The sequence below is a fragment of the Thunnus maccoyii genome, chromosome 13 (genome assembly GCF_910596095.1).
Source record: "Thunnus maccoyii chromosome 13, fThuMac1.1, whole genome shotgun sequence".
Lineage (NCBI taxonomy): Eukaryota > Metazoa > Chordata > Actinopteri > Scombriformes > Scombridae > Thunnus > Thunnus maccoyii.
The window spans coordinates 32,282,241-32,297,133 of NC_056545.1; the positions used below are offsets into that span (position 1 = coordinate 32,282,241).

General features: G+C 40.6%; 1 protein-coding gene across 1 annotated transcript in view; it reads right to left on the reverse strand.

Annotated features, from left to right (window-relative positions):
* Positions 1-12,546: 12,546 nt before the first annotated feature.
* Positions 12,547-14,893, reverse strand: part of riox2 (ribosomal oxygenase 2) — a 28,628-nt gene continuing 26,281 nt past the window's right edge. The window contains exon 10 of the mRNA XM_042431323.1: positions 12,547-13,357. Within this exon, the coding sequence (XP_042287257.1) occupies positions 13,190-13,357 (168 nt within the window). The 3' untranslated portion in view covers positions 12,547-13,189. The remainder of the gene's footprint in view (positions 13,358-14,893) is intronic.

A 14,893-nucleotide genomic window follows, 5' to 3' on the forward strand; every position in this document is an offset into this window, starting at 1 on the left:
AAGCCGTTGCCATGGCAATAAATTGTTCGCCACAAAATACAAAGCTGTTTTTAAGGGGCTAGACATGCTTGAAAACTCACACACAAAACCTTGCACACACATGACAGGTCTTAAAGTCTGTAATATTGTATAGCTGGCGGGCATGGGTGTGGCAGAATGGCTTGACTGTGCCCCTTACAATATTTTGATGAAGCAGCCCCGGTGCCACATTAAACCTACATGTACGAAAATTGGTACAGATATGTATCATTTCAGGGTGCACAAAAAAGTCTCTTGGACCCCTAGCTTAAACCCGACTTGTATTTTAATGAACTCCTCCTACAGAATCCATCAAAATGACTTCGAAATCAGTGTGGGTCATCTAGACTAGTTTGTGATCAAATGTTATTGAAAGATTTAGCTATTGTTGAAGCGCGTGGCCGTGGCGTGGCATGCTGTTGAGTTTTGATGTTTCGTCATGACAGAGGAAATTGCTATAACTTAGTGTAAATGCTCCAATCTGCACCAAACTTCACATGTTTGATAAGAGTCCCAGCCTGAACACATCTAAATGACAATGTGCCGTCAGTGATACAAATTGGCTCAATAGTGCCGCCTACAATATTTCAACAAAGCAGCCTCCGCCACACGTTAAACCGACATGTATGAAAATTGGTACACACGTATCATGCCAGGGCACACAAAAAAGTCTCTTGGACCCATAGCTTAAACCCAACAGGAAGTTGGCCATTTTGAATTTAGTGGTCAATTTAGGCGATTTTGCATGCCTTGTATTTTAACGAACTCCTGACAGGAAGTTGTTATAAATTTAAGGTACATCGCCCAATCTGTCCAAAATTTCTCATGCTTGATAAAGGTCCGACCCTGAATGCATCCATATGTCAATACTGACTCATTGTCATAGCAGGACGGTTGTAACACCTTGAATTCCTCCAATCAGAAACAAGCTACAGTGATTACACTCACTCTACACATGCTCAGTTAGATTGTCTTCTCGCTTAAACTCCCAGAGAAAGTTACTAGCAAAAGTGTTTTCATGAGGTAAAAATTTAACTTTTCTATCAGATGTATTTTTTTGGATAATGTCCTAAGATCAAATATCTAGGAATCCAAACAAGTATTATTAGAATCACTATTTTGTAAGCTAAAAATAGAAATGGCTAACATTTGTCAAACTAGCAGTCAAGTTAGTTCACATGAGGTGAAAGCATGGCAGGTGATACTGGGACTGTTGTAACGCCTTGTTACAACCATCCCTAAACCAAGTTTCATTTATATAAGGCCTACATAAACTGGATGGAAGGATAGATAGATAGATAGATAGACAGATAGATAGATAGATAGATAGATAGATAGATAGAAAATTAAATATAAAATGTCATAAAATTACATGCTAAGTTAATAATAATCAGTTGCATGCTAATAGTCAGTGGAAACACATGTTTGCTTACAGCATACTAAATATCAGAAAGAAGAAGACAGACAGGAGAGTCCCACTTCCTTTGCTGGAGAGGGCTTCAGGCATAAAACAGGGCAAATCAGTCACGACAGTGGCCAAATCATATGGCATTTGCCATGTGACCCTGTACTGAATGTTGTTCTCAAACTAATCCATTTTGATTTCATGTTTAAACCTTTTTGAGGATGTATGTTCTACCCATTAAATAATTTTCTTGCATTATAATTTGACGTCTTCCTCTCTTTTTTGTCATATAGTGTGAAAAAAGGTATTCATTATTTAAAAAAAAAAAAAAAAAAATAGTCACAATAATATGAATCTTATTCATTCTGAGTATTCGATTGATTAATTATGTATATTTTAGACATGTTACAACCGTCCCTGGCATATGTTACAACTGTCCCAGTGTACAGGGACAGTTGTAACAGTGGAGTGACTGTATTTAAATCAATTTTGCAACCTGTACATATTTCATAAAACATAACACCACCAAAGCTCCAAAAGTAGAGATGCTTTCCAATTTGACATCATGTTTGTTAAATCACACAAAGATATTTTAACTACCCCAATTGCTCATTTAATTAACTTGTCTTTGAAACACAGCTCCTTTCCTGATGACTGGAAATGTGCCATTATCACACCTATTTTTAAATCTGGAGACTGAGATCGCCTTGAAGCCAGTAACTACGGACCAACAAGTAGTAGTAGTAGTAGAGCAAATCATTTCACTGAATCTGCTACCTTGCACTTAATAGTGCAAATTAAATCAAGACTTGATAAAGGAGGAGTAGTTGATGAACTTCTCATCTAGAGCACTGGCATGGATGTCTTCATATTTATCTAATAGGATACAATGTGATAAAGTTGGTGACACACTGTTCAGTAACATGAAGTGCACAATGGGTGTTCCACAAGGGTCAGTGTTAGGTCCCCTATTATTTAGCCTATATATTAATATTATTATATAAGCTGACTCTCTTTGGATGCAGCCAAAATATTTATGCATGCAATGATTCTTTATATATGTCTTATTGCATCATATGTTGGGGGCAGGCTGGAGAAACAGCCATAAAACCTCTTGAGTCCCTATACAAACAAACTCTAAAAACTCTTGACAAAAAGCCAATGCATTTCCATCACTGTAGGGTATTAGAGAAATACAATTTACTGAGCTTTGAGAATTTTAGATTATTCTCAAAATTGTGCCTAGTTTATAAAATTTTAAATGGTTTGACCCCTCCTCCACTATGTGTTCTATTAGATCCTCCAGAATATCCTGAATACATGATTGCACCATACCATTTTGTCGCACTGCACTCAGCTTTCTCTGTGAAAGCCACAACTCTGTGGAATGTCCTGCCTGATGATATGAAGAGCTGCAGTTCAATCAGTGCATTCAGAACCAGGTTGAAGAATTTGTTGAAGGCTGCTCAGCTCTGGCCACTGAGTCTGGATTTGATCTCATGGTCTTCTCAAATAATCTTGCTTTTGGTTTGACATGCTTGCCTTGTTGATTTCTGGTTGACATTGTGGGTGTATGTGATGTGCTGTTGTGTGTGGCTTTGTATTTAGTGTAGTGTATCCTGTGTGTTTTTTGCTTTGTATTGTTTGTTATTGTGCTGGTATATGTTTTAATTGTAAGGGTGTGCAGATGAAAATTAGCTTGAAGCTAAATCTGGTGCAGTGCATCATTTATGTTAAAAACTGTACACTGTCACGATAAATAAATACAATAAAATCAAAAACAGACAACATATCACATGACTTACACGTGTTTTCTATGTATTTTCTTAGTAAACAGAAATATATAAAGTACCACAAAGCTTATAACCTGATACAGGTACAGATCAGTGCTTAATACTAGACAGATTGAACACTAACAACACTCACTGATCTAAAAGTGTAGGTTCACATCAGAAAGTATTAATGTATGTATAGAAATACATGACTTACACACTCTTATTTATATGCACGACATACAAAACGTAGTCTACAAAGCTGATGTGTTAACATTTATTATTCTAGTTACTTTTAACCCTAAACGTCAGGTGGATACACAGCTGATAGTCCTACTGAATAGACTGTTAGAATTTGTATTATGGCAAGAAAAAAGCAGCTAAGTAAAGAAAAACGAGTGGCCATCATTACTTTAAGAACTGAAGGTCAGTCAGTCCGAAAAATTGGGGAAACTTTGAAAGTGTCCCCAAGTGCAGTCGCAAAAACCATCAAGCGCTACAAAGAAACTGGCTCACATGAGGACCGCCCCAGGAAAGGAAGACCAAGAGTCACCTCTGCTGCGGAGGATAAGTTCATCCGAGTCACCAGCCTCAGACATCGCAGGTTAACAGCAGCTCAGATTAGAGACCAGGTCAATGCCACACAGAGTTCTAGCAGCAGACACATCTCTAGAACAACTGTTAAGAGGAGACTGTGTGAATCAGGCCTTCATGGTAGAATAGCTGCTAGGAAACCACTGCTAAGGACAGGCAACAAGCAGAAGAGACTTGTTTGGGCTAAAGAACACAAGGAATGGACATTAAACCAGTGGAAATCTGTGCTTTGGTCTGATGAGTCCAAATTTGAGATCTTTGGTTCCAACCACCGTGTCTTTGTGCGACGCAGAAAAGGTGAACGGATGGACTCTACATGCCTGGTTCCCACCGTGAAGCATGGAGGAGGAGGTGTGATGGTGTGGGGGTGCTTTGCTGGTGACACTGTTGGGGATTTATTCCAAATTGAAGGCATACTGAACCAGCATGGCTACCACAGCAGCTTGCAGCGGCATGCTATTCCATCCGGTTTGCGTTTAGTTGGACCATCATTTATTTTTCTACAGGACAATGACCCCAAACACACCTCCAGGCTGTGTAAGGGCTATTTGACCAAGAAGGAGAGTGATGGGGTGCTGCGCCAGATGACCTGGCCTCCACAGTCACCGGACCTGAACCCAATCGAGATGGTTTGGGGTGAGCTGGACCGCAGAGTGAAGGCAAAAGGGCCAACAAGTGCTAAGCATCTCTGGGAACTCCTTCAAGACTGTTGGAAGACCATTTCAGGTGACTACCTCTTGAAGCTCATCAAGAGAATGCCAAGAGTGTGCGAAGCAGTAATCAAAGCAAAAGGTGGCTACTTTGAAGAAACTAGAATATAAGACATATTTTCAGTTGTTTCACACTTTTTTGTTAAGTATATAATTCCACATGTGTTAATTCATAGTTTTGATGCCTTCAGTGTGAATCTACAATTTTCATAGTCATGAAAATAAAGATAACTCTTTGAATGAGAAGGTGTGTCCAAACTTTTGGTCTGTACTGTATAATGAAAAATAATTAAAGCTACAAGTAGCAATGAACGGGCCCTCACACCTCACATGTATTGGAGGGAGGGGCAGATGTGATATCAGTACTGGAGGACTGTTGACACAGGTCTGAAGTGCCAGGATTATCAGACACTGTGTGAATGGGTAAAATATTATTTCCTTGGCCAATGTAAGTTACAACAACTTCCTATTTAATGCCCCAGACATGTTTTGGGCAAAATTGTCTGGCACTCCACGCTAAGGGTGTTCAATGACAAAAAAAAAGCTTTGCAATTTAGCATCGCAGAGGTCTTTAGATATCACCAACCAAATTTTAAGTCACTCAGGTTAAATCTCCAGGAGGAGTTCGTTAAAATACAACACGTGTCAATGGCTTCACTTTGTGAAAAAAATGCACAATAGATTCAAAATGGATGACTTCCTGTTGGACTTAGGGTATGGCTCCAATACAGATTTTTTTAAAGTCTGGAGATGGTACATCTGCGTCAAAATCAAAGGTGGGGGCTTTGACTTTGAAATTTTCTAGGGGGCGCCCTTGAGCCATTTTGCCACACCTATGCCCTAGACCCATATCAGATATCAAGTTTCGCCACTTCTGATGCATGTGCAAAGTTTCATGAGTTTTCAAGCATCCTAAGACCCTCAAAAATGCAATGGCGTACCAGAATAATACTTAAAGCTGCAAGCCGCGATGATCAGGCCCTTACTCCTTCGCACATGTTAAGGTGCTCTGCAGTCAAACTACGCCATAGTCAAACTGCTGTTATTGCAGGGCAACATGATACAGCAATACATTTATCAAAGGGCACATGACATGAATATACATTTTCATGATTACTGGACATTGCATGTAGAAGATAATTATCACTTCCTGTGTCCACCATGTGGCACTAGAGAACAGCCACTAATTACATGTCATGACTCAAGATTGACATGTAAATGTATTCAGACCTGGATTCTTATCAAGCATGGGAAATTTGGGGCAGACTGGGAAGCCAAGTTACAAAAACTTCCTGTTTAATGCCCCGAACATGTTTTGGGCAAAATTGTCCGGCACGCCACACCAAGGGCGTTCCATAAAAAATAAAAAGCTTTGCAATTTAGCATCACAAAAGTGTTTAGATGTAGCCTACCAAATTTGAAGTTGCACAGGTTAAATCTCTAGGAGAAATTCGTGAAAATACAACACCTGTCAATAGCTTCACTTTGTGAAAAAAATGCAAACTAGATTCAAAATGGCTGGGCCCCTGGCACTTTTGTGCTCGGGCCCTAATAATAATAATAATAATAATAATAATAATAATAATAATCTTTACAAAAAAATAGGTTTCTTGCACTTTCAGTGTGAACACTGTTCCTCACCCTTGGCATTGATTCTACAAATCTATGGAACTCTTCTGTAGAGATGAACACCTTTCTTCAAAAAGATATTCCCTCATGTGGTGTTTTGATGATGGTGTTGGAGAGTGCTGTCTAACATGTCGGTCCAAAATCTCCCATACGTGTTCAATGGAGTTGAAATCTGGTGACTGCAAAGGCCATAGCATACAATCACATTATTTTCATACTCATTAAACCATTCAGTGACCCCTTGTGCCCTGTGAATTGGGGCATTGTCATCCTGGAAGAGACCACTCCCATCAGGATAGAAATGTTTCATCATAGGATAAAGATTATGACTCAGAACAACTTTGTATTGATTTTTAGTGACGCTTCCCTTTAAGGTAACAAGTGGACCAAAACCATGCCAGCAAAATGCCCCCCAAAGCATAAAAGAGCCACCAGATCCCCTCATTCAGACCTGTACCGGTTTTTCCTTTAATTTGTCACCTATGTGTGTGTATATATATATATGTACACACACATACATAGATAAAACAGGTAAGTATCCATAACATTCACATAAAGCATTTACAACAGTTATTGACAGCCATAAGTTTCGCTGTGGGCATGAAAGTAGGCAAAGCTGAGAACATCATGTCCTTTCATTAACTTGTAACACTGGAACTAACACTAGCCACAGAGACACTGCTAAAATAAATAGTGTCCTTTCAAAATCCACCACCAGAGGCGGCTCATTGTCCAGCACACCTTCCTGGTATAATGATTATTATGCCATCATTCCTCTCTTTTGGAAGGAGTAGAATGACATCTGAGGTGGGTCTCTGGAACACTTTAGGGTTTCCTTCTTTGATGATCTTGACTTCAACTTTGCATACTTTTCTGTCTTTGCTTGTCATGGTCTTTGTGATGACCCCAAGAGGCCAATCATTTCTTTTGACTTGGGTGTCTTTTAGCAAGACGAGATCTCCAACTTGAAGATTGGGCTTATTTTCTTGCCACATCTTTCATGGTTGTAGTGTAGAAAGGAACTCCTCCCTCCAACACTTCCAGAAAGTATCCGTGAGGCTCTGCACCTGTCTCCACTGAGTAAAGGTCTTTGAGACATAAGTTTCCTGGAGGGGCAGGTAAGATCATGGGGCTTAGCATGGGTCAGTACTTCATGTGTGAGATGGGAATGTTGGGCCTCATACTCCATGTGCCTGAGACAAAAGCAAGCCTGCATACAACCCACAAAGCCTGATAACAAGAAACAGTCAAACAAAGGGAGTCTGTTTCAGGCTCCATATCCCAACATACACTGCTCAGGTCACACCTAGGTGTTAAACCGGAAACTCTCGTCTCTGATTGACAGAGATGCTCCAAAACAGAGGAAGTCACTGCGACACGTCACTGCCCCTTTGAGAACTGAGCGCACCCAGAAATCAGAAGTGTTGCCTCTCAGTGAGCCAGTTTACTAAAAGGAGGTAACCCTGTGCATGTGCTTTCCCCCCACCGATTGGAAGTTTCTCCCCTTGCTGGATGAACTGAAACTTCGAGCTGTGTTCAACCGAACACAATTGTCGGATGCGAGAGAGACCGCTGCTGCTGCAACACAGCACTCTCACTGCCTGCAGAAGAAGGATTTCTTCATGGAGATGCGGATAACTCCTGCGCCCCACCGTCCACTGACTGAATCAACCCAGCTGTTTTCTGCTGCCGAGGATCAAGCTTGCCATGAAAACACGCTGACAGAGCATGAGGACGGCCCTGTCAGCATCCGAGCCAAGTAACCGAGCCGGACCAAAAACCGACTGACAAACACACCCTGCTTGCTTTCTGAAGCAATCAAGTAAGAGGTTTAAGTCTGGGCAGAGATAGTGTTAGATAGTGTGTTATTTTTAGCTTCAGTGCTGTTGTTAGCTTTTAGCTTTTTAAGCTTTATTGCTCATTTTGTGTGTGAATTGACAGACCGCCAAGTCCCTTTTTGCTGTTTTACTCTAAGGAGTATTTGAAGCTTGCTGCCTGTTTAGTTGTGTTCACTACGCTGGACTGTTTTGTGTTTGTTCCACTTGGGACTGCTGTGTTTGTGCCACCGTGAGTGAGAAAGTAAGTTGCTTTGTCGATCAGAAACCAGACAATGTGCGTTACAGACTACCGTCCAAAGCAACCGCTTCTCTCCCCCTCACGGTCGCTTTCCTTCCTCTCCCTTTTCACTAGCTACTAACACGGATACACGCACGCACACTCACACTAAGGGTGTGTCCAAATACAAATACGTTATTCGGCAAAGCACAAATAGTGGGGTTTTTTTTTATGAATATTTGTTTCATACAAATATTTTAAAAATTATTTGTTTTCAGGAAGAAAAAAAACATGTCAAATGTTGATCGCTATCTCAGTCTCTCTCCTCTGCTCCACTGTTAATTCTATCAGCAGGTCTCAACAAGGGGAGTCACATCCACCTGCTACATGACGCACATTTCCTAATTTGGACATCACTCCCGGAGGTGGGGGTGTTACCCGCAAAGTGTTCCCAAGTGACTCTCCATAACCTGTCGTTCCCCTTCTCCTTTCCACAAAGTTAGGGTGTAAGAAATAGGCAATAAATGAAAAGTGCAAAGCAATAATCACCTTTGAAGTTCTTCTCTACATGTAACATGGTGTGCTATCTCTGTGTTATGAGTGTATAAATAGGTAGAGGTCTGTCTGCAATGAGGCGATGAATAAAGTTTTAGCTCAGTAGTCAGCGCCGTCGTCTATGATCTAGCAGACTCCAGTTCAAGACCTGGTGTGGGGACCTCCTTCATAAGGTAGTTTATTCATGAACACTTACTGTAATACTTTAATTTTCTAAAATTAAAAGCATAATAAAAACAAAAACAAATACAGAATTGTAAGCCTCTTTCCACCTTTATTCGAATACAAATACAAATAATTTTGCTGCCTCAACAAATATAGATACAAACACAAATATTGGGCACTCTGCACATCCCTAAAACACACACACTTCTTCTTACACATCTGACGGTCAGGTAACCTGGAACACTGCCCCTCGTTATCTGCCAGTAGATGTGTGTTTTAAACGGAATTGGGAGTGCAAGATGCTGGCCACCAGGCGGCGCCATCTTGCTATTGTCTACCCAAGACACTGCGGTCACTTCTGCTATTTGGTTCTTACGTGACTTCACGTCCGCTATCCTTAAGATCATGTGATGTTGTCTCACAAGATCACACCAGCCATCTTAACTTGTGCAATGTCATCTCACAAGATCATGGTCACCATCTTGCCCACACATGCACATGCATTTGTTAACTTTGTTAATTTTGCTAAGTTTAATAAACACTGTTATAACTTTAAAGAGAAGTCTTTTGTCATTATTGTGTTATATATTGTGAAAAGTGGCTGATTGAAGGAGTCAGAGCTTGATTTCATACCTTCTTTGTTCATCTGTGAATATTGATATCCCTCAGATATTAACATTCTAGGTGAACTCTTTTCTGAGATTACCTTATTGTTTGGTCCCGGTTTCCAGGTGGTGCCCCATAATAATTGTATACATACATACAGACATATATACACATATTAATAATTGTATTAATTTTTATATTTGCTAATAACCAACCACGCTTCTCACAGATCTGACGGTTGTGTCCACCTGTGAGGCTCCATATTATTAATTGATATTAATAATTTCTTGATTTCATAATTCATAATTATGAAATCAATAAATTATTATTACTAATAACCAAATGCACTCCTACCAGTCCCAACAGGAGGATCCGACATTCATGAGAATGGCATCCAGGATTCATGTGTTATGTGCTATGCTGATCATCCTTTCCCACACTCCTCCCATGTAGGTTGTGTGGGGAGGGTTGAAAGTCAAGGTACATCCTTGATCTTGAAGGTAAGTTCTCAATTCTTCAAACTTACTGGAGTTTATGTTCAATTCTCTGCAGGCACCAACAAAGATGGTACCCCTGTTTGACCTGATGAGTGTGACTGATCCTCTGGTTGAAAGGAATCATGTCAAAGCACTGATGAAGCTTGAGGTTGACATTATTTCCAACATTTCAATGTGGACAGCTCTGGTGTTAAGGCACATGAATAGCACTGTCCAGCTTTTGTTCTCTGCAGAACCCTCTCTGCTTTGTGGGGTCATGACATTCCATGGGCCAAAGACATCCAGACATCCAACTATTTGGTTGAATGGTGGCCCTGGGATGAGTCTGTCTGATGGCAAGTCTGACATTTTCTGCTCAGTTAACTTCCCTTGAATTTTTCAGCAAGTTATGCACCTATGGATGACACTGGAAATGGCCTTCTTGCCTGTGAGAATCCATAAGCCTGCTGAGCCTTCTCCACCTTCCATAAAGTGAAGTCCTTAATGAGCAACATCTTCATGATAATGTTTCACCTGTAGGATAGAGATGTGGTGGTTTTTGGGAATGATGATTGGATGTTTTTATCCCCAAGTTATGTCAGCCACTGACATGCAACCTCCAACTCTAACTGCACTTTAGAATTTCTTAACCTCTTTTGAGATACTTTATCTCTTCCTGAAGACCTTCTTGTCACATACATTTGAGGATTGTTTTCTTCGCTCGTAGATTCATGTTGATGTCATCTTTGTCTGCAGACTTGGAGAAGGTCTTGTCTGTGCGAATGAGCATTGCCATGGCTTGTGTGAGGGACTTCCGGCTGGAGAATCTTTCAAACCTGTGTGAACCCATTTGGGCTTTTGTGTAGTTTCAGTTCTGAATGTTGCGACTAGTGGTCTTATTTCTGTGTCTCTGTCAAGGTCCATGAGATCATAGGTCTTGGCCCATGTCTCCTCTGCATCCTCAGTGTCTGTGAGAAAGGCTGGACCCGAAAACCAATTGGTGTGCTTCAGTTTTGCCACAGGTACAGATCTGGATCCATGTGTACTGGATTATGCTCAGTGCTGATGAAATGCCACTGCTCTGGGTCTGTGGACTTTCTGATGTGTGCAACCCTGTTGGAGATGTAAACGTGAAATCTCCAGGTTGTGTTGTGGATGTATCCCAACATGATTTTGCTGTCTGTGTAGAACTTTGTTGCTTGAAGCTCAGCGTCTGTTTCTTCCACAATTACATCAGCCATTTCTACTGCTAACACTGCTGCAGAGAGGTCTAGGTGGGGGATTGTGTGAACTGGTTTGGGAGCTAGCTTGGACTTTCCCATGATGAAACCTATGTGACGCTGACCTTGCGCATCGACATCTCGCAGGCAGGCTACTGCTGCTATGGCCATATTGGATGCATCTGAGCAAACACAGTTCTCTTCGTTGGCTTGGCATCTGTGCTAAACACTTTCACATTCTTGTGCAGCTTTTCTCAAGCTATAAATAGCTACTGTGGGGGAGAGTCAAAAATGACTCGTATATGGTTTGGCTTCTGAGGGTGACAGACACTGAATGTGGCAAATACCAACACTCCTGTTCCTTCTGCAGAGGTGGCGCTGGTTCGGCCTGTTCATTGTTGAACAACTTTTGCATAAATGCAACGAACTATTCTTCAATTGCTGGCTTTCTCTCCAAGGTGTGTCTTAGTGTTGAGAGACGTTTCTCTGCTTGTTTTTGATTGCCGGGGAGGCAACGTTTTGGCTAATGGAAGGGTAGAGGCGCAAATCACCATTTTGTTTCGTCTTCGTCTTCGGATCTTCTCGATCCATATGAATACATACAAGTTATGCCACTACTGTTGCAAGTGCAAAGTTTCATGAGTTTTCGAGCACCTCAAAAATGCTAGAAGTAATCGGGGGGTGCTATAGAGCCGAAAAGCCATGTCCAAGCCCAATTGTGATACTAACATTTACTAGTTCAAACATAGGTGCAAAGTTTTGTAAGTTTTCGCACACCCTAAAGGCCTCAAAAGTGTTTGTAAAATGAAAATTGACACACAAAATAAAAAATGGCTGACTTCCTGTCAGGCGAAAAAAATTGAAAAATTATGTTTCATATCAAGAATAATAAGAGCAATAAACCCACTGAATTTCATGAACATCAAAGAAACTTTGCTCTAAAATGGCCCTGCTTTTGGGGGTGCTATGGAGCTAGCTGGCCATGCCCGAGTCCAGTCATTACAGAACTTTGCAATTTTCACCAGTTCTGACTCGTGTGCCAATTTGTGAGTTTTCAAGCATCCTAAACCCCTAAAAAATGCAATGGTGTACCGGAATAATAATAATCTCTACAAAAATAGGTTCCTCACACTTTCAGTGCCAGGGACTGTTGGGCCTCTGGCACTTCTGTGCTCAGGTCCTAAAAAGAAAATATAATTAAACAGTTAATTGAAAAAATCCAATCATTCAAAATTTACTTAGATGACAGAGACTTAGAGTTTGGTGTCTGGTCTGGATTTTCTGGCTGGGGCACTGGTGACTCATGACCTCAGATTTTCTGTAATACTGGCAGCAAAACAATTACACATACCGCACAACTTTATTCAACACAGTACATCATACAAACATCAAAATGTTCAGCTATTCCTGCTTTAATTCACTTGGATAACTGTGCAATACCTATTCTTACAGTCAGGAGGCAATTAGCATTGAATTAAGCATGGTCTAGCAGACAAAGTAAGGGATCAGCTGGTTGGGAGACAGAAAATGAAAATGCAAGTTCATTAACCAGGAAACCTGAGTACACTCTAACAGGGAGTATGTCAACTTACACCCCCTTTCGTATGCATGTGTTAAGCTGGTCTACTGAATATATCAATCTAAATGGAGAAGTTGTGGAGAAGTATATATCATTTAATTTCAGTGAAGAGGAGTCAGGAAAAACTGTTCTCCATCTCAGTCATTACAGCTTTAAAAGTGAAGTACATCTATTTTAGAGAGGCTTCACCCTATGCACACAAGAAATCACAAGAATCAAAAGTGTGAGGTTCAAACACACACCTGTTTGGGAGGCTAAATCCATAGGTTACACAATAGCATTAAAAAGCTAGAGTATATAACTTCTGACACTTGCAAGAAGAGTCTTGAACATTCTGCATAGTCTGTCATTCAAATGTGCATTTGATATACAATATAAACTGAATTTAATACTTCAGTAATATTTTTACATGGTGGTGTGCTCTAGGACATGCAGCAGGCCCTCACTCCAGAGGGCCAGGACCAGACTGAGTTTGGCCTCCTGTGTGGGCAGTTGGAGCTGGGCCACAGCCAGCTGCTCTGCCTGCTGGAGCTGCTGCAGGGCCTGGAGATGAGACAGAGAGAACTGCAGACCCTGCAAAGACAGACAAGGTTTGGACATTCAGGGACATCCTCAAACATATTCACACATTAATCACATACATCAAGGAATGTGCTTGATGTAGTCACCTGGTGCAAGACAAGTCAGCCCCCACCTTATTGCCAATAAGTCTATATATGCATTATTCATTCTATAAATCCCTTTTCTGTATTTTACAGTTCATTGAGGTTGTCCAATTTACTGCCAGAAACACAGATGTAATAAGGAACTGTATACTGTGTATACATTCTGACTTTCTTACCCCGTCTTTGGCACTCAGCCCCATGCCCACTAGATCACACTGAAGACATAGATCTTTAAAAACAGATCACAAATAAAATTTGTAATTTCCTGAAACTGTGCTTAAACAGGAGGAAATAACGCATTTTGTTAAGGGCTATTTTCAGCTCTGGACATCTGAACATGTCACCTAGTGCAAAAGTGTTGCTCATTGATGTGTTTTTAATAGTTTTTATTTATTTATTTTAACAACAATGGAGCTCTATAGCACAGAAGCTTTTTCTTCAGGCTCTGTGTTTCAACAAATTCAATTTGAAATAAAATAATGGATACTACATTACTCCTACAAGTAAGCCTCAGCTTCAATTTGAGTGGGTTTACATCAGTATAAACACAATTGTGTGGGAGATATTGCCCTTTTAAAAGATTGTGGCCAAAGTTTAGGGGTTCAAAAGTAATTGGACACTTGGCTACTAAATGTTTCTTAGACAGATGTGTGCTGTTTCAACATTAGTTCATCATTCAGAGATGAGTTACCATTTAGATTGAGGTGAAGTTGTCTGTCAATCAGTGTGTAATACGTAGTGTAAGGGATTACAATGTAAAATTCAGTTACAGTTACTAATTCCAGTAACATTCCATTACTTTTACATTTGGGGCGTTCGAATTTGGGACATTTGGCGTGCTTGCTGTCCAACTGGGATTAACAGAGGGTTGGTATCCATGTGGTCTCTGCAATCAGAGCTGACAGACTGCTGCAGAGGAGGAGATGTGCAACTTGCAGTAATTCCAAAGTTGTCTTATTCACATATTATATGTTCTTAGCTGGCTTGCTAATGTTAGCCACAGGTACATCTACATTCAGGAGTCACCCGACCCTGGTTTAGTTCAGAGTTGGAGGGTGTGTGATTTGTACAGATGAGGTTGGGACTTCTTGAGTACTGTGTGCAGTCACTGAGGCTCAATATGAGATTGAAATACTTACTAGTTTGAACATGCTTGCAAAGTTTCATTATCCTAAAAGCTTCAAACATGTATTCATAAAATGAAAATTCACACACGAAATCCAAAATGACTGTCTTCCTGTTGGGCGAAAAATAAAGAAATAAAAAATTCTGGGCAGAATGAGAGCAATGATCCCACTGAATTTCATGAACATCAAAGCAACTTTTTTCCAAAATGGCTGCTGACTTCCTGTTGTCAATAGGTGGCACTATGACTATGATGCAATATTGATATGTAGATGTGTTGAGGCCTGGACTCCTATCAAGCATATGAAAGTTGGGGCAG